Source organism: Bombus vosnesenskii, unplaced genomic scaffold, assembly GCF_011952255.1.
Source record: "Bombus vosnesenskii isolate JDL3184/JDL3185 unplaced genomic scaffold, Bvos_JDL3184-5_v1.1 scf7180000013299, whole genome shotgun sequence".
NCBI classification, from domain to species: Eukaryota; Metazoa; Arthropoda; class Insecta; order Hymenoptera; family Apidae; genus Bombus; species Bombus vosnesenskii.
Genome location: NW_022882949.1, coordinates 1,169,393 through 1,189,625, shown reverse-complemented (window position 1 = coordinate 1,189,625; position 20,233 = coordinate 1,169,393). Strand labels below are relative to the sequence as shown.

Below are 20,233 nucleotides of genomic sequence, written 5' to 3'. Positions count from 1 at the left end.
TTTGACGTATTTTAAATTCCAGAGAACTACATAAGCTATTTTATATTACGTTTGATATATTTTAAATTCAAGAAAAACATATAAGCTATTTTATATTTTATAAAATTGGAATTCGTATGGCCAAATTGCTTTTACGTGTATAGTAAGTAAATATAAAAATCGAATTGAGCTTGGGGGAAGCTTAGGATTATAAATAATACATTACATCAAATAATTAGACTAAATTAAATGATAGATTACGTTGATATTTGAACGGACGTCAATTATTGACATATCGTACGATGATGACCTATGACTGTGTGAAATGACGTAATCCAGACAACGATATTTTTATGGCAACTGTTTGACCAGGAATTTTACCGAATTAACTCGTAATTTGAATTGCCAATGGCTTATGTAAGCAAAATTTATATAATAAAATTAAGAAAACTTATCCTGCAAGGATAAGATCTTACGTTCGCACGTAATTGCTACGAAAATTGCTAAGGTTCACCTGCAAATTTGTATTGTTATATCCAATGTTATATTAAGATCAGTTTCTATGAAAGATTTATGTTACGTTATTTGCTATGTTGAATTATTTCGTTCCCATTTACTTGTAATCGCAAGATTATAGAAACTTGCGACGAACAAATGACCCGGCCAAGAAGATAATAGATCTTTGGTACTTTGAAACAAGCTATAGCGGCGGAGAACAGGGTGTTCCGGGACTGTTGTATCTACACGAATAATCGACGTGAATTCCGTAAAAGTCGCGTCAGGTCGGCCAGTTACATAGAAACGTAATGTTGTACGTGCAGCTTGAGGCTCGCCTCGCCGCGAGGGGGTTAAAGGTCGGACTCAAACGAACAGGGGAGACCCGATACGTGCACAAAGACACGCACGAATGCGTGAGGACACACCCACTTTAATACGTACCGGAATGCATTCGCATTTGATGCAGTACATGACTCCGAAGGGCGGGCCCAAATCCGCGAACCAGGTGGAGCCCAGTTCCCGTATCTGCTTGCCGAACGTACATTCTGCAACAAAGAGGCATTTGAATTGGCTTGGTGAATTTGTGGCTCCTCTTTTCTTTTTCCCGTTTTCTCCGACTGGTATATGTACGACTTAGGCGAATGAAAAATGACTAGGCGGAAATATTTGAAAGCGAACAGAAAGTGGAGATTGTGGATAGGAGAGGAAAAGAGGGCGTTGCAGAGGAGAAAGGTTTACGAATAAATATTCCACACTATTTAACTGTACTATTTGACTGCGAGAAAAATTCATGATCGTCAATTGTAAATTGTACGTTTATATCGAGATTTATATCGAGTATGTTCAGATTGAAACTTAATATCCAGCAGACGTGAAGGCACTTTGAGCAAAGTACTGAAGAAACGGATTAACTATTTTATAAACTATGTATAAAACGTGATACAAAGGTAAGAAAATTAATGCACTGGTTATTTAAGTTTCCATTGCGAAAGAAAGAAATCGTGTATCGTTTAAGTTATACGTAATACGACCACATAATCCCTTTACATTCCAGAATGGGATAAAAGTGAAATCGCGGAATGAATGGAGGACTCTTTCCGGCTGGGGTACGCTAATCGCCAGTCTCTGAATCATCGCCGTGCTCGAAGAAGGAGCAAACGTTCCTTGGTCGCCGCTTAAAAATCGCCGAGACGACGATGAGACGGTGCGTAAAAGAAGAAAGCGACGGGGCGAGAGAGAGAGAGAGAGAGAGAGAGAGAGAGAGAGAGAGGAAAGCGGCAGAAGGCGATCTGAAAGAAGGAAAAAGAAAGCGAGCACCATTCTCGCAAGGCCGTTGCCTCGTTTAACAGTGACGTGGATTCACCTTCTTCCGCTAAGATAAAAAGAAACCGAGGGAAAAGTCAGCTAAGTCCGTGTATGACTGTTAGGCGCAACGACGTCCTTTTCTTTTTCAGCGTAAAAATAAATACTCGACCGTGCCCGCGCCGAAAATAACCCGCACTCTTTCTGTCGGATTATGCGACTTATCGTCGCTTCTAAGAAACCGCTTCCATCCCCTCCATCGAGCGTATCACGCGCCCGGTAACCGAGCGATTCGTGCGCGTTACACCTCGACACGAAGAAGTTTCTCGAGACCGGAATACAGCAATCGCTTTATGGGAAGCGTGGCGCCGCCTCGCGTGCTACGCATCACGTGACAGCCAGTGGATAAGCAGCCATCCCTACACGTCGAATCGATAGTTTTCGATATTTTGCTGGTATTTTATATCAAGGTGAATCACAAATGCAACTCGCCATTGCGAGTCAAGGACCATAAGAAAATAGATCATAATTGAGTTGTCATAAGAAGACGAAGGTTAGCGGATCATATATTAAATAATAACGGGAAGAATTCCAACTATCCGATACAAAGTCTACGCTAACGATCAACAGACGAGAATGCGTCTAAAATCAAAAATAAAACGTAACAGATTATACGCTGATCAACTAAAGTACGTGGAATTCTTCAGCAGCGTACCAACGAACCTATTAGCCGAGCAACGGTACAAATCACGGTTGAATCCATCCAGAACCTCAATACGATGCAAGCGTCGCGACGCTATACGTTTCAACGAACGGGGAAACGAAAGGAGATCGGGTCTCTTTGGATTCGTCCAGTCGTTCCGTTTGCTTCAAATGTGCACACATTCGACAGAGAAAGAGAGGAAGAAAGATACACAGTAAGGCTCGTTGCGCGAGGTCGTTGCACCGTGTGTACTAAGTCGTTCTAAGCGCATGGTCGGTCCTAAGCAACCAGGAGAGTCCGAGAGAAGAGAGCCTCGATACGCCACCGCATCGCAAATATGCGAGTCCAGTGCTACCTCGCCCTTTATGCGGCCGTGTTCATATGTCATCGATACTGTTCAGTTCATCGTTCAATTCATCCCAGGTATAACTCCTTTCTCTTCGTTCTGTGTGTATGCGCCGGCCTTTATTGCCGATTGCAAACAGGCTTCTGTGTACCAAAGCATTTTTGCGATACAGAGATCTATGAAGTCACAACTATGAAGAACTATGGTTTACTAGGTTAAAGAAAAAATGTAGATCAGAATCGCCACATTCGCGAACGTATTAATGGCCTGAATACAGGATATGGCGAGAAACACGCAGTGTTGCCAACAAAGTCAACGAATTCCGTCCATTTCATCCGGCTCGATTTCCTTCCTCCGTTTAACACGAGACACGCCAGCAAACCGAATAAATCACTCGAGTATCGAGGACAAAGCCAGAGAACGAATTAATCCCGCCACTGCGCTATGAGGGACATCGAAATCAGAGGAAAGCTTCAGGGAGAACCGTTGCCGTGTTGGCGCACCGCGCGTGCACGGTCGACGCTCTTTATCGTTTCGATCTGACATTCTCCTAATGGACCTCTTCTCTTTCTCGGCTCGCGCCCTCTTAACGCCCGTTTCTCTAGAATTCGTAACGCGATACGTAGTGCGAAACGCGCCGATAAGTCGTTTCACAGGGAACATAAAATTTCACATTTAATAATATTGTTAGATTTTTACCATAGACTTTACTCTGTCTATACTAATTGTCTTTATATATATGTATATTTTTTATAGAAGTTTCTCCTTGCTCTGTTATTTGAAGTTGCAGCGCTATAGAAATACTCCATTGCCCTTACCGCATAAGTCTAAGCTCGTGGGAAGGAATGTAACAACGGATAGGGCGGGAGCATAGGCGTCAAATCTCGCTAAACGTTTAATCTATTATTGGAAGGATGAGAATAGGACGTCGTAGCGGAGTGGACGACGCGATGGACGACGGAGTATAGAGTGTGGCCGATGCTAATTTGGCCCATATACTAACGTTTCATAGACCGTTAACTCCGTTGCTGTAACTTATGAACTGTGAAATTTTGTGCGCTTTATCTCGAGCCAGTGAACCGACCGCGCTTAGCGCAGCAGCAGCTTCCTTGGCCGTTTCGCGGAACACTAAACGCGCCCTCTCGGTGAACCAATCAGAAATTCAATGGCCTGCCCCATGGTGGCGTTCCGCTGTTTTTCCTTGTACATGCATAATGGCGCTTTTGTGGCCGTCCCGCGGTCTTAACACGTAACAAAATTAAGGATGCTAGCGGAGAACAGCCGCGTAGAGGGCGTTCACGCGAATTACCGAGACATTTGCATAAATGGATTAGCATAAATTAAACCGAATGGAAAAGCGTCGAGGCTGCGTCCGTAAATTGGCCGCGATTTGCATAAACGGAGAAGGCCTTCTCGCGTAACGCGTTCCTCTCTTCCCCTTTCGGTTCGCAGAAAAATCGTACGGACACGACACGACGAAAGTCGACGAGTGCAGTCGTAAAAAAGGAGCAGCCACTCAAACGGCGTATAACACTACTACGACGACAACCAGGACCATCCTGAGAGCCGACGACGTAATACGGCGTTTGGGTTGAGACACGTAATGAAAACAGGCGTCCTCAAACGGTTGAGTGTCGGCCGTTTCGAGCAGCGCAAAAACAGGAGGAGACGCTCTTGCTGGCGACACCAGTTACGACGTCGTGTTTAAGACGGGTTCGTGTAAATTCACTTCCACTCCGGTGGAGGGGCACCAAACGGTTGCTATCGTTCGGTAATACTAATATTGACTTAAGGTGAAGATACACACAAAACATTTGTTGCATTATGATCCGTGTATGTATATAGCTATTTAGTTTGAGAAATCTAGGGGAAAAAGAGGGATTAGTAATGTGTACAAGATCGTTATTTATTACTGACTTTTGATATTAGATCGTAGTCTCTCTACGGGGATACGAAGGGGATCTCTAAGATATACTTAATATTTTTTCAGTCATCATCTCCTACAATGTAATAATGTTTGAAGAAACTAAAGCATTTATAGCATAATTATAGTAGTTTTCACCAAATTATAGAATTTGAAGAACTTTATCTTATATTTCTGATTTATGTAATGATCTTCTATATATGTAGTATCTATTATACGAACATATTCTTTGTGCCTTGTATTATCTTCCAATAATATGCTACGTTTATGTAACTATTACTAATTATTGCCTGGTCTTTTGTAGGTTACTGCAAGGTCAATATTAATTACCGTTTTTAGATCAAAGATGGCGTTATTACACATTCGAATGAACCAAGGCAAGTAATTTTAGTCACAGGATAATTTGGTGTATTTAAAGTTCGAGCATCATCCGTTGACGATTCATTCCTTCTAGCTTTAGCTTTCAGCGAATCTCATCAAGAATTCTAGGAAGACTGTTTCTGCCACTATTCTGAGCCACGTAGTCAGTCTAGGATAACGATGAACGCGTGGCGCTTCTAACTGAGGAGTTCGATGAACCGCGATGAATCCTCAACCGGGATTCATTTAGGAAAAATACGACAGGATAGACTACTGTTAATCCTAAAATATCTAAGGCGTCGACCGTTGACTCGGCCTGTCCAATGTCGGAAGATTGGACACGTTACCCCGACTTTTGCTTCCACAAAACCGTTCTTGCCCGCAAAACGTCGTTAAAGCCAGACCGACGACTATCTTACGCACGACGAAAGAAGCTTGCTCCAAATTCTCCACGGTAAAACATTTACCCTGACTTTATTCCTCCTGCTATTCAATAAACTGAACGAGAATATGGACGCCAAGAAAGTTGTAAGAAAACTTGCCAACAAATCCACACGTGCTTCTTTCCTTTTCCAACTTTTTGCCTGCGCGCGAAATTCGAATCGCGATCAGGGACACGTTTCAGTTTCGGGGACGATAAACCGTCGACACGCGAGGTGTAACACGCCTCGACCGCGATATTAATTTCGTCTGAGACTAGGTTACATAAATTCACGATATAAACTCTGCCGTTCGAGAAACGAATCCACAAACATAACTCGTAAATGTGCGCCCTCATTGGCGTTCTTGTAAAGTTCGCCATCTATTTACATATTGTTAACAAACACGTTCGTGAGCTTTTTTACGAGCTTACTATCCGCGAGAATATTGTAGAGTGATCATAAAACGTTTGAAAATGACAACCGTCTTGGTATTCTTCGTACTAACTTTTTTATTCTTACTGATTGTATTATATTCAATGAAACAACTCGTTTCTCAGTTGGTAAATTAACACAATTTTCTAAAAAAGATTATTACAAACATCCCGTACAATTTTTAATTTTCTTCTTCATACTAAATTCATATACTGTTGGAATTTTAAGTTTATGAAATGAATATTATGTTGTAGCAACAAAATCTACGATCGTAACAATAATAATAGTACAACAATAAGGTAAGGTAGAATAGGACGCTACAAAGTCACGTGTGCGTTCTCAGTATCGGCCGAAATTCGTGCTAGCATCTTAACACAGTTGCACGGTTCTTCACGCGGAACAGGATATTTTAACCTGCATTCGGCCCACTATCTTTATATCCATCAAACCGCCCTCTAGGTAGTTTTGTAACAACGCTATGAGTACGTCCTCGCTCGCTAAAATAAATAACGTTCTCCACTGGCGACGGATAAAAAAGGACTAGAAAAAGAAGCGACGCGATAGCCGGGTGAGTGAACGACAAACACATGCCACTTTCTTTTCTTGCTTTTTCCACTTTTCTCCATCTTGTTTCTTTTCCATGAATCTCGCGGCGTTACACTTACTTCCTGTCCCCCCTATTTCGCGATCCGCCACTTGTTCTCTTCTCCTCCCTCTTGCAACATTCGTTCAAACTCTGATTCTTTCTCACTCTGTTACATAGGCGTTCTTACTCATCTCCATCTCGAGTTTCACATCACCTTTAGCATCGTATACGGTCTCACGTCACGTGACATTGCGATGCACCGAGCAGCATCGAGGTTATTTTATCTGAACGCGAACGTGCTTGTCTTGGTCGTGTGATTTCTAACGTTTCATTGCCGCACTAAACAATGCCATTGTTTCAGAATGAAAACAAGGCCCATAAAATTTCCAGAAAGGCAAGTCGAATAAAGTTAACCGCACGAGCATTTAGGTGTCATTAGAATCGACCTTAAGGCAGATTCTCAGTTTTACTGTCGTTTTTAATCGAAACGTTATGCCCAGCTACAGGACGATTTTTTGCCTGAATTTTAATCAACGAAGAAAGGTTAATTCATGGTAATAGGTTTTTAACACGATGACAACTGATATTAAGGAGCGTTTAGAAGTGGTTCATGGTGCCAAATCAGTAGACCACTACGCGACCGTCTTTAAAATGAAAATTTATGCACAACGAGGAACATGCGGGTAGTCTGGGATACCTGCTAAAGATAGATTCAGCTTTTTTGCTCTTCTTTGCTTCGCGACAGATGTTCGTAGAAGATCTATAAGGTCAGTTCGCACATAACATGTGACGTCCGAGTTCGAAAATCAGGCGATCAGTTTAGTACACAAATCTGACGAACTCTAAATCCCCAAACATAGTCTATACGATAATTGAATTATCACCAAGTTAGGTGTGATCTCATTAACTGAGAAATGCGAAATTGGATTTGAAGTCGCAAGCCGAGTAAAAAATCACAAATGTATTCACGGACAGATGATTTAACAGAAGTTGTGAAAAATAAAGAAGTGACTAACATATCAATCTATATATAGCTTATCGCATAATAAAATTACAACCTAACCTGACGTAAATCGCCATCACGCGACGAGAAACTAAATGAACCGGTAACCTATCGCCACGGAAGCAAAGGGAAAGGCTAGGAAAAATGAAACGGAACGATTGGATAACGATCGGGTTGAGATTTTTCGTGGGCGAAGTCAAACGAAAATAAAACGCGACGTCTTGTCCTCGCGATTCCCGACGAGATCGTAACGACCACGCGAGGAAGAAAGAAAAAAAGTAAGCAGCGGAAAAGACACGATAGGAAAGGAAAGGAAGACGAAGGAGCAGACGAGGGAGGAAGTGTGGCGAAGCCAGGTGCCGTCGACATTGTCCTTACGCAACGCTGGCTGGCCGTGAAGCATCGTCTGGCCGAATATGAGGGCGCTATCTACATCTTCCGGTCCGGCCCGATCCTTGAGGGCCACTTTCTCATAGGTTGGTCTCCTGACACTGCAAGTGGGCAGACACGTAGGCGACACACTCTCCTCGCGACTTCTCTTCGTCGACATCGACACATCGCGGTCGCCTCTCCTGCCGTGTCTCGCCACTACGTTATAAAACGGCGACGCTGTTGTACGGCCGTACCTGCTCTCCTGGCTACAGGTTTCACGTAGGTGTACGCCTACGTGCGCCTCGACCGAATATGTATCTCACCGAGTCCTCGATCAACATTAATATGCAGAGGAGTTAAAGTCGAGTACTCCTCGGCCTCGATTGAGCTGCACGCAAACTCATCTACGATCTGGTTGGCTGCAGGGAAACGAAGGAGTCAAGGATTTGCACGTTTTATTGTCAATTATGGATAATTAGTCGTCCTAATTTTGTTTTAAAGAAACGAAGGGGAGAATTACCGATGATCATTCTTACGACCGGGAAATCTATATCATTAAAATTAAAAAAGGTGAAATAAAGGTAAGGTAAATTTTCATATTCTTTAAGAAACCATGTTTTTATACTAACAGTCGACTGTTTCAGCCTGAAAATATATGAAACGAAGTTTTGCTTTGCAAATACGAATTCTGGTGTTAATTAGTAGAATGCGAATATTTATGCATTTATCAAGAATTTGTACAACATCCAAAAATGTATGGAATACAACATATTAAATATCTAAAGAAAAGTTCTCGTTATATTCAATGGGTGAAAAATCTTCATTTAGATTTCATTTCTTTAATTATGTTCGCAAATATTTGACATTTACATAAATAGACGCACTAATACGCAGTCAATTAATCAGACATTGACATTAGAATCAGCCTTAAGGTTACGCGATGATCTCAGAAATATATTAAATTACGATAAAAGATTGCTACTCGAGTAATTAATAGGTTTTTATAGGAATCATAATATCTGGTTCACCGTTTCGATCTGTATGAAAGAGGCGTAAATCTCTGGGCGAGTACGCATGTAGGCGAAACGCCCTCGCAACTTCACTTTCCCGGGGCGAGCGCCACCGGCAGCGTAGTACGAGGATCACGATGACGCTTCCCACACGTACTTTAGCTGTTTTCACGTAGCTACAAGCATCTCAAAAATACTCTGTCTGGGAACAAAACACAACACACACCTACGTCGGTTCTAAACAGCCATTTCAGCAATTTTCTTCGGTCGTCAAAAAATATAATGAAATATAAATGGCCAGACGTGACTCGAATTAAAAGGAATTACGCAATTCAGGCTTGAATACCCACATGGCTAAAATTAGATGTCACTATAGAATTTACAGGATTGGTGAAAAAAAACAGAGACCGCGCCTTTATCGGCAATCGAGCCCAGACTTTCATGTTTCTATGTAGGCAATGGTATTTCCAATCACACCATTACTTCAACAGAATTTTATACGACTTTGTCGCCACATAAAGTTACTTAATAGAATTTAGATATGTCATATAATGAAACTAACGAATTCTGAATTTCCTCCTTTTCAATTTTTATAATCTTTCCATGAACGTAGTTGTAGAAATTGTTGAAAATTGTGGATCTTTGAAGCCGAAATAATGTTATAGGAACACTAAATTTATACTGAGGATTAATATTAAAATAATGAAATATTTATTTAATGAACGATTCCTTATATATTCATGGATACACACTTGCACGCGTCTCAGCACTTTCTTCTATACCCGACTGTTAACCGACTCTTAACCGACTGAAGAGTTTACATTCCTTTGTTTTCGAGACGCTTCGGACACACATACTTCCACACACTGATATTCACATACAAGTATCTCTACTACGCATTTAACCTAGTCCAGCACAGAAAATTATACATATCTCAACAGAAATATATCGATATAATATAGAATACAACGAAAAGTGAACATAGGAAAAATAAGGAATTTAAATAAATTGGGTTAGTTTTTCTAGATATTAGTAATACACATAAACAAACACAATATCATAGTAGTTCTCAACAGATAAGGTTAGATTATAAGAAAAGGTTAGGTTATAAGTATATTCAGTCACGTGACTCGAAACGCGTCCCACATTATCCACCAAACTGAGCACGGATTCCGTCAATGCTTCCACACGCGCATTTCTATATCTCCTAAAATACGTCTGGTGAGAGAACAGGAGTGTTACAGGTTGATAAGCGAACGATGTTTTACTGCCGTGAGGGCATATAACAATGCCGCTTTGTTCGTACCGCGGCGACGCCGACTTAAAGCCGGTGTTTTCTACTGATACAGAATAAATTTATCCATTGGTCGGCGACATAGTTGACCGGCCGACTACAACAGTGGCCTCTAGAGTCACGTGATCCGTGAAATTCCTAATATCCTATATATACAAACAAAAATTTATGTCCTCTACTACGAATACGAAAATATTTGAAATTTCATGGCACAAGAAAACGAAGTTTTAAATTACAAGAAGAAGAAAATTATAATCTCAATTTTCAATTTCACGTTCATCCCTGTTTAAAATATCTTCCCTGTTTCTTCTAACCATCAACGTAGGTGGTAGAACAACAAGGAAAGATCAAAGCTGTAGGTGATCCTATCTGCCGGCGGCTTTAGAAGCACAATTAATCTCTTTCGGTGCGCGTGAAGGGAAACGCCGACGAGTAACGTGAAAGGTCGAGAGTTCCCCGCCAGCCAGTGACCCTGCGGTATTTTTCTTTTTGAAATAACTTTAAAACACAAATATAAGTTTTTCCCACATGATTAAATGACGTCATAAGGAGACATCGAACACGATAAGCGAAAGAAGTGTGAAATTCCAATTAGAGGCACTGAAGTGTGCAAAAATATGTCACCAAGTCACTGATGCGCCCTTCATCATGGACGATATAAGAACCGGGCGTGAGGCGACAGAAATATGTATTGCTAGTCGATCGTAGCAGGCCGTGCCGAACAGTTCCAGCGCAGCGCAAGAACGGGAATGTTAATGCCGCATCAAGAGTTATGATAAATGGTGTGATTTTGCAAGGGGCGCGCGAAGAAATATGTTACTGTCGCTCCACAGACGTAGAAGAAATAGCTCTTAATAGTGTAGAGACGTGGTTTGATCGGTACGCGATGTACGATTCTATATTAATAACATGGACATAAAAAATTAAAGTAAATCTTAGTAAGATAAGATATTTCTCAGATTTTTATATTTGCTTTACAGTGCAGTAATTTTTAAAACATTCTTATTATTTGCCTGACAGTAGGATTCAGAATGAGATCTAAGATAGAATTCCACTAAGTGACATACAAGTGAGTTGAGCATACCTAATTTAATGTCCTTTACTACGTGATTTTATGTGTGATTCTGTACGCAATACTTTGTGTAATTTTTCGGTCATACAGCGCATTTCTATTCTTCTGTGTCATTGGAAATTAAAAAAATAATGTTATAGTACTGGAATGAAAAGAGCTATGAAACTTCAATTATAGGTTAAGACTGAAAATTCTTATGCATGATTTATTGGAGGTCAGTAGACAGTGTCAATGATAACACTGTTCCTATTCAGTGGAAGATCGCCACACGACACGCTATACCCGCTGAGAAGCTACAAACGAGTCAATGATCTCTCTAACCACTTCCCGTAAACAAACAGTTCGGCGCACGCCATGCGACGCGCAGAGGTCGAAACGCATCAGGCGCTCATAGGTTGCGTACACACTAAACAAGAACAAATCATACCAACCTACGATTCGTTGGTCGGGCTAAGATATCCAACTTACTTATTACAATGAAGTACAAATACAAAAAGCAATAAGACTGCAAAACAAACGTATGTGAAAAGACAGATTTTGACTGCACCAGCATACAAAAATTGGGGAATTAACCGCAACATATAACAAAAATTCGGACGAAGAATGAAAACGTAGAATGAAAAGAGAAAGAGAGAGAGGGGAATAAGAAAGGACGAATGAAGGAAAGACGAAGAAGACGAAAAAAGACAAAACGCGAAGACTCCCTCTCCTCGCTTCTCTTTCCTGGCCGTACGCTGTCGTCGAGACGGCAACTGGCGATGCAATGTCGAGTGCCGAGTGCTATATATAGGTGGCCCTGAGTGTGCAAAAATCACCCTACAAAAATCTGGATCAAGGGGCCATTCACCAACTACGCCAAGCATTACGCGGTGTCTGGTGTATCCTAGAGCACGCCAAAGCGCCTTCAACAGACGTCGTCCAGATCGACGTCGCCGTCGTCGTCGACGTCGTCATCGTTTGTCCCTGATACATACATCAGAATGTTGCGTGCGGACATTCTTACATCCATATATAGTAAAAGCCGAATCAAATTCTGTACTGTCGCTGTCTGCCAATGCTGTCGTTCCCCTGCCACTTGTTCAGCGCTCGAAAGATACATTAAGATGATCGTTAACGCTGACTGTGCAGGTTTTATATTCGGGTCGATCCGATTCACGCAAGCGTGGGACGTTTGATTGTCGATTTGCATGATCGTGGGTGCGGCTCGTATTAGATTTTACATTTACCATTTATTTTTATACTTCCTTCTCTCTTGCTCTATAATGTAATTAAATTTGTAATAGTCTTCAGATGAAAGTAGATCGCTAGAACGTTCTTAACACGTCCGATTGGTTGCTGAATCACGATAAGCGTTAAGCTGTGCCCTCACTGGCGCGATAACTAGAAATTTGTCGCTGATAATCCATGTTTCTTGAAGAAATTGCTGATATTTGTTGCCTATTGTTTCTCTAGGTGCCTTTACGCTCGCCAGTTACCAGTAACAAAATATGCTGTTTATTATATATTGTTGTTTCTATGAGGATGCACCTTTAGGTTATGGCTTTTATGGTTAGTAAGTCCATATTTTAACAAACTGTTGTTCTAACGAATACGTCGAAACAATTATATATAGATAGATAATATATAGATTCCTACGAATATATGGGTTAACAATTCTCAAATGTTTTATTCAAACGTTTTATAAACGGCAGTTAGTCAGAACACGCGTTATATCTATAGCATTAGATCAGTGCATGGTGATAATTGAAATTCGCGTGACTAGTGGCGCCAGAAACCTGCTAGAGATCGGGCGACGCGATAAGTCAGCCGCAGGCCAGCGTTCAGCCGACAGAAAAATCCTCGTGCGATATCCCTGCAAAGCAACTGAGCACAGGTTGTCCGAAAATGGGCAAACCTCTTCCAAGAGAAAAGAGGCAGGTCCGTTGTTATACTTCCTTACACGCGTAATTATGACCGTATTTGTCGTCACGACTGAGATCAGTCTTACCTATCTGCTCACTGATCATGCTAACTCGTCTCCTCCTTTCACCTCCACCTCTGATCCCCCTCAACTTTTACAATTACTATTACAACTCAACAGTTCCCCTATCATTTTTCCACGAGTCTCCACCCCTTTTTCCCTTATATTCATTTCCACCTCCGTTCAGATTCCTTTTACGGACTTTCTCGTTTCTTTCCTCTTACTCTCGTCATCTTTCTCCCCTCCATAGTGCATCTACACTGACTGCTCCCGACTGTAACTGGCACTTCACCTTTCTCCATTTTCCTTATTTTTCTATGGTTCTCTACCAATCATAAATAAGATACTATAGTATGATCATTTTAAGAAATATTCATGGTATAAATATGAATAAAGTATATATAGTTTGCGCGTAAGCTCGCATATACTTGTACGTATATGAGCACAGTTGAGAACTGCGTGAGTGAGATACATAATGTGTCATGTCGGTTTTCAATGATGATTTTCCTAACGAACCGCGAAATTAAAGGATTCTCAGAGGCATCGCGGCCGTCGTGCACGATCACTCACCGTTACCACCCGCTCCACGCACAACCGTGAAGAGAAATCGAGCGGGAACCGTACGAAGAATCGGTGTGCGCGCGCAACTGCAGCGTTCTGCTGATCCTTGCGTGCTTCCAGAATTTCTAGCGTTCGGATAACTTAATCTCGAGGAGTGTCTCCGGTTTCATGGAAACGCAATCTTCCTAACCTAACACACTTACGCACCTTTATTCTACCAACCTGTTATTTATTGAGCCGTTGCGAATTGAAATTCTGTATAAGTCGAAAATTGAATTTTTTACAGTTTATTAGAACACAAGATACCGTTGATCTATAGAGGTTAGGAATGATGTATAACAGATCAGTACAGGATAAACGTACTAGCAAATATTATTCACATTTCATCTTACTCTGTTTATTTTTTAACCATACACTTGCTATTCATTCGAACCACCGTACTCGTTGCACCCACGCATCACATCGGCCGTGAATCACATCGATTCCGTGCATTCACACGCACACAGAATCGCGAACCTAACGTACGATATCCGGTGCTCGTCGCGTACATCGACGCTCGTCGTTCTCGCCCTCGTTCGCGGAATGAGACACGGCGAAATTTTAAATTCGCTCTCGCTTTCTCGCCGTCTTCTTCGAAACCCTCACGATGAAAATATTTCCAGTGAACCAAAAAGAACAGCTATCGCTGTACTCGGCTGCGTGATAACTTTCAACTAGCTATCGGAGTTTCTCTCGTCCGAAAAGGAAAAGACGAAAAGAGAAAGAAGATAAGAAGATTCGTGAAAAAATAAACTTTTTCTGGAGGAAAATTTTGAATATTCTATCCTCAATTTGAAGAAACGAGTGCGTATATGAACGGATTTTCGTTACAAAATCACTTTTTCCATTTTGCGTAAACTTGTGCACAATTCGCGAGAATACACACTGATTCTTACACGAGAGATAAAATTGACAGTAGACACATGTACATACGTAGTTCAGGATCAGATCCAAATTACCTTTATTTAAATTATTTAAATTTAACATATCGCCACTAATAGATAGTACCGTCCTATTTTGACTCTCGAGGTTGTTACATATTTAAAACTTTCATAAACAATGCAAAACATAATTTTAAAGGAAGTGCATGTAAATTATAACTTGAAAACACAGACTCGATAAATCTCGTAATAATCTACATCACGATAGCGTAAGAGGCGAATGATGTGTATCGTGCGCGCGAATAACGCGTGCCAAATGGAAGGGGCCACGTAACCGGTCGGTGCACGACCAGAAACGATCTCGTAAAGAATACGACGATGCGGTAAGAAAGCGTTGAAACCATTCGTCAAGGGTCTCTCGCGTTTAGTCGAAACCTCGGTCGTCTGTCTCTCTCGATATGACCGAGCGTTATTGTAGAAGGGGCGAAGAGACAGGCAAAACGAAACGACCGCGAGAGGGCGACAAAAAACGATCAAACGAGTAATGTCGCTCGCGTAATTCACTGTTTCGCTCGACGGAGTTCTGCGGGATCTGGTGGAGATGGGAATGAGATAGAAAACAACGATTGTATCACCATATAGTGTTTTAAAATGTTTAATTACGAAAAAGTCATTCAACACATAATTCATAGTTTGCAGATACGATATTAGATGAATCACTCGGACATCACGCGTTTGGAAATTGACCATTTGTGGCTGCATCTACTTGAAAGTGAAAGTGTCATCAAATTTTTGCAATCTGTTCATTACAAAACTTAAATATAACAGCAACTACGAAGAGTATTTGTACAGATTCTTATTTTCCACTAAAGCGGTTTTTAATCAAATTCTATATTCCATTTTTGCTGTCCAGCAAATTTTTGCAGTCATATGAAAGTACTATTAAATGATGAAAAATTCAATATACTTGAAACTAATTAATTAGAATATATATGTAGCTGCTATAATAAAGACAATGTGCTGTACAAGTACTTTTTGTAGCCGCTCTATGTCTCTCTCTACAAAATTCATGATACATAAAACAAACGATTGCATATTTTACATATAGGAGAATTACAAAAGAAGAGTCATCGACCGTTGAATGTTATTTTTTAAGACAGTAGAGATAACTAACCTCCGTGTCCATTATTACCTGTGTACCTATTTAAATAATTGTCGTAGGTAAATAACAAACTAATTAGTGGTACTTAAGAATATAGAAACTTAACGAAGCGAACAGTCGACCATACAAAATGATCAATATTATGATTATTGCAGCTGTTATCAAACAACGAGAACATCACGGTAGAGCAGAACGAGAAAACCACGGACACTATCGAAGTGTAAAGAGCTCTCGAAGACAGAAGAGGTAGAAGTATGGAACGAGACGAAAGAGGGAAGAGCAATACAGGGGAAGTGCAGGGAGCAACAAGAAGATGCGTTTGAAGAGCAAGCGGCCGAAACAGAAGAGGGGTGAGGAAGGAGGCGCGGGTGTTAGGGGAGAGTTGCTCGGTGTGCTGCCACACTCAGAATGGAGTCGAGTGCCAGAGAGTCGGTTGTCCGTGTATTTCAGGCGGCACGGGCCACTGCACTACCCCTACTACTTGTCGTACGTGCTATGTATATCGTACCTTTCATATAATGCACGCACCCGGAGACATGTTTTGTGGGACCCAATGGATAAATGCTCTGGCTTCTAGGCGCCGACACTCTGTTCTGGAATACTCGGCAGACACTAACGTATGTATGTCCTCGGAATCCGCTTTTGAGCTTGCTATAAGGAACAAAGAAAAGGAAAAAGGAAGAAAGATGGAAGGAACGAATACCGTGCTATACCGTAAAACTATTTCCAGCGAAGCGCCGATCATGATAACTGATAAGGTTTGGGGAATGCAGCGGGAGAAGAAAACGACACCAATCTAGAATCTACTTTTCTGTAAGGGGAGATTTTTTTAAGGAGGAGCACTGTTACACAATATGGTTGTCGAGTTCTATCAAATATTTCTAAATGAAAATTTGTCAATTTTCTTGATAATGAATTTCTTTAAGTGGCTTTTACTAAATTCTAGGATATATAATTCATCTATCGTGTCTTCTGAATAAGTTTTGTAAAGAATTTTGGAAAGACATCATATATATATATTCAACACAGTTCGCCATAGTCTCACTGAAAAAATGTATAATATTTAGAGGGCACTTGCAACCTCGATCTCAACAATACGTACGTTGATAGATGGTAATTCTATTAAGTTAATACTATTAAGTCGTTAACGTTAACATACCGTTTCATGTATACAGGTTATATATACGTCAACTGTTGGTAGTTGTTACTCGCGGAGGCACCATTAACCCTTTCAGTGGACGCAATAGAGTGGTTACATTTCCGGAATGCCGAGGCTGTCTATCTTACCACGGAATTATTCCCGAATTACTTTCACAATTTATATACATAATAATTCTAATAACAACCTCGTTCCTCTCTCTTCGCTAATAGTAAGTTGAATGTATGCCAAGTTACAAATAATGAGTCCTTAAAAATATACTAACCTCTTCAATAATAAAAGCATACATTAATAACTTTCAGAAAAAGGAATGCGATATAATTAGGATCAATTTTCAATTATTCATTTTATATAAAACAATATCTAATTTTGGCAACAAGTTGCAACAGTGTGCACCTTAATTGACGTCATTCAGAGCATACGCACGTGAGCAGAAGCAACCTCCAATTATAAGATAGATAATAAATGTTATAAACACAATTCAGGATTCAAATTGAGTAATTTAATTAACGAAGAACCGGTGACTGTATTCTGTTAACGATTTCACGAATGCTTCAGGTCTGAATCATCCGAGCTTGTTCGTAGGTCGATCAGAGTGTGAACGCGAGACGATAAATGCAGGCCAATCGCGGTTGAAATTGAGCGATTCAATTAATGAGGAGCTGTGGAAAGAGCAGGAGCAAGGTCTACGAAGAAAAAGCTAACCGGACGGCGGAAGGAATAAATAGCACGGCAAGGAAAGCAAAACGAAGCGATAGAACGCCTGCCAGATGTACAAATCAAACGTGCGATCGGGAATTCTTCGTAATTTCTTGCAAACGCGAAGCCAGTTTCGTGACTCGAAAATTACTCGGTCGACGTTGCTTCATGCTCTCTTCCCTGAAATTAAACGCGTCTCGCACGTCATTAACGTTCTCTTGCATAATCAGAATTAATTATCGATTATTTGCCAATTTTAAGCCAAAGTCTTGTCTTTAATTATAACATCTGCACTACGGTAATCGAAATGCACTATTTTATATCATAAATAATCTGTATTTAAAAAGTTTATTAAGACCAGTGTCTTTTGAACTTAGAAGTTGAACAATGCCTTCTGTAAAGTAATCTATCCTAACCTCAATCAACTCTTCCACTCTCTGCAGTTGTGCATAAGCGACACTATACTTTAAAATATTATTAGCTAGTAAAACAATAAATGTATATATTTACGGTAAAACTGACGCTAATTTTAGTGCATTATATATTCTTCGTAAGGAGATCAGAAGAGAAGTATTTCTATTGATACATTAGTAAAAGGATTACCAACGTCGACTGGGACTTCAATTACCAACATCTTAATTTCAATCATTAATTACAATCTAAACTATGAAAAACAAGATTCGAACTTTATTATGTGTACCATAAAGGCACCTCGCCACGACTTTAAAATAATACACAAGAACAAAAGAAAAGTAGGTTAGAAAGTATGAAACGTAAAATGTCTGCATGCGTCAGAACTGACCTAACCTCCAACGCCTGAAGATTAATAACATCTCGCTAAAACTTCGATTTTGTCAATGTTTTCATTTCAATTAATTTCAATAAATTACAATACCAGAACTATTAAAATCAAGATTGTAGCGTTTCCATGTTTAGCATAAAGATACCGCAACCCCTGTAGAGGGTCCCCGTCGGGATTCAATCGTGTGTGCCATCACGTCGTGTACGTGCGCAGCGAAAAATTCAAAGACGCGGCACTCGGTCATTCACGCGACGGCACCACGATCGAGTCGAGGCAGAAAAGGAACGCGTCACGCAGGAGGCGGGAAATAGAGAAGTCACGAGCAGACAGAGAAAGAAGAGAGAGGCAGAGGCGCGGTTAGAGAGAGATGCCTCGACGACTCTGGCCTCCCAGATGCGTAAAAGCGGGGCGCCGACTCGGGATTCCTCATAATTTCTTCCCCGTTGGGACGCAAACCGGCCTCGTCACTCATCGCGCTTTAAAGTCACTGTTAATACATACTCGCCTTCTCCTTTCCTCCGCGCACATCTGTCGCGCCACAGTTAAATAACTCGAATGATCGCGAAGGATTTAGCCATCACGCGTTCCTCTCTCTTTATAGCGACTGTAAGAGCGTGCGCGCGCGCACGCACACACGAGACCACGAGTCGAGCGAACCAGGCGCGATGCAGCGTCGCTGTGTGCAAAAAGTCGGAAAGACGAACGGATCGTTACTTCTCCTTTCCCCTTCTATGTTTTGTTTGTAGTGTTGGGACCGATATACTCCATCGATACGTATCGATACCAACTTACGAACAAAATTGTTGGCTCTGATCCTTTTGACTAATTTTGAACATTAAATGAATTGAACTGAAAAGACATTGAATTTCTTAAATTTTCATTATTTCGTCAAAAAAGATTGGAGAGTCAGATGATTCGAACTGGGAAAGTCACTAAACTGCGTACGCACTTATCTCAAAAGCCTACTTCAGACTGATCGAAGACAGTCCGCAATTTTGTAGGTCCACATCTAATTTGCCCATAGTCATTGCCTCTTCTATAATCGACCAATATGTACATATACGTAGCTACTTATCTCTGGGTTTGTATTTTGTATCCCTTTATCTGCGGATTGTTCGCTGAGAACGTATGTAGATTGTCTGCGAGCAGTTGTCTGTCAGTTCGGACTAAACTAAACCTTATCAATACAATCATGATAGTCGGATTTGATTATCAGTGATAATGTTAATGTTATACAGGGTAGTTAGTAACTGGTGGTACAAGCGGAAAGGGGGCGATTCTACGCGAAAAAAGAAGTGGAAAATGTAGAATAAAATTTTCTTTTTTTAATTTTTCCATCGAGACAACGATCTACAGTGAGATCCGTTATAACGAGACGCGATAAAGTGCACGCGTACCGAGCGAAAATTCAAAGTCGATTTTCTCGAAAACAAAAAGCCTCGAACGAAAAACTTGTATTCTATATTTTCGACTTCTTTTTTCGCGTAGAATCACCCCCTTTCAGCTTGTACCATCAGTTACCAACCACCCTGTATATAAGACACACTGTATATTTATACAGTGTATTTTCGTAAGCTACTGTAAATATCAAATTGCTTGAACATTACGGATATGTACCGTATCAGTCCCATCGCTGTTTCTTCGACGTCGAAGCAACAGATGACGAT

The 20,233-nt window shown here is 40.8% G+C and overlaps 1 protein-coding gene and 2 long non-coding RNA genes across 11 annotated transcripts in view; 2 read left to right on the top strand and 1 right to left on the bottom strand.

The window, feature by feature from the left end:
• Positions 1 to 20,233, bottom strand: part of LOC117233891 (dorsal-ventral patterning protein Sog) — a 97,511-nt gene that overhangs the window by 28,348 nt on the left and 48,930 nt on the right. For all 8 annotated transcript variants that reach the window (XR_004493438.1, XM_033494571.1, XM_033494574.1 and 5 more), the window contains one exon: positions 919 to 1,022. Coding sequence is in view for 7 of the 8 variants with exons in the window: in XM_033494568.1 (XP_033350459.1) it covers positions 919 to 1,022 (104 nt within the window). In the remaining variant the exon portion in view is untranslated. The remainder of the gene's footprint in view (positions 1 to 918; positions 1,023 to 20,233) is intronic.
• On the top strand, positions 3,645 to 5,621 carry LOC117233910. Its single transcript, XR_004493447.1, has 2 exons — positions 3,645 to 4,541; positions 5,057 to 5,621. It is a non-coding gene; the product is annotated as an uncharacterized LOC117233910 (long non-coding RNA).
• LOC117233909 lies at positions 16,232 to 18,602 on the top strand. Of its 2 annotated transcripts, XR_004493446.1 has the most exons (4): positions 16,232 to 16,392; positions 16,484 to 16,719; positions 17,082 to 17,276; positions 17,368 to 18,602. It is a non-coding gene; the product is annotated as an uncharacterized LOC117233909 (long non-coding RNA). The 2 variants fall into 2 exon arrangements; XR_004493445.1 differs by having other exon boundaries at positions 16,232 to 16,719.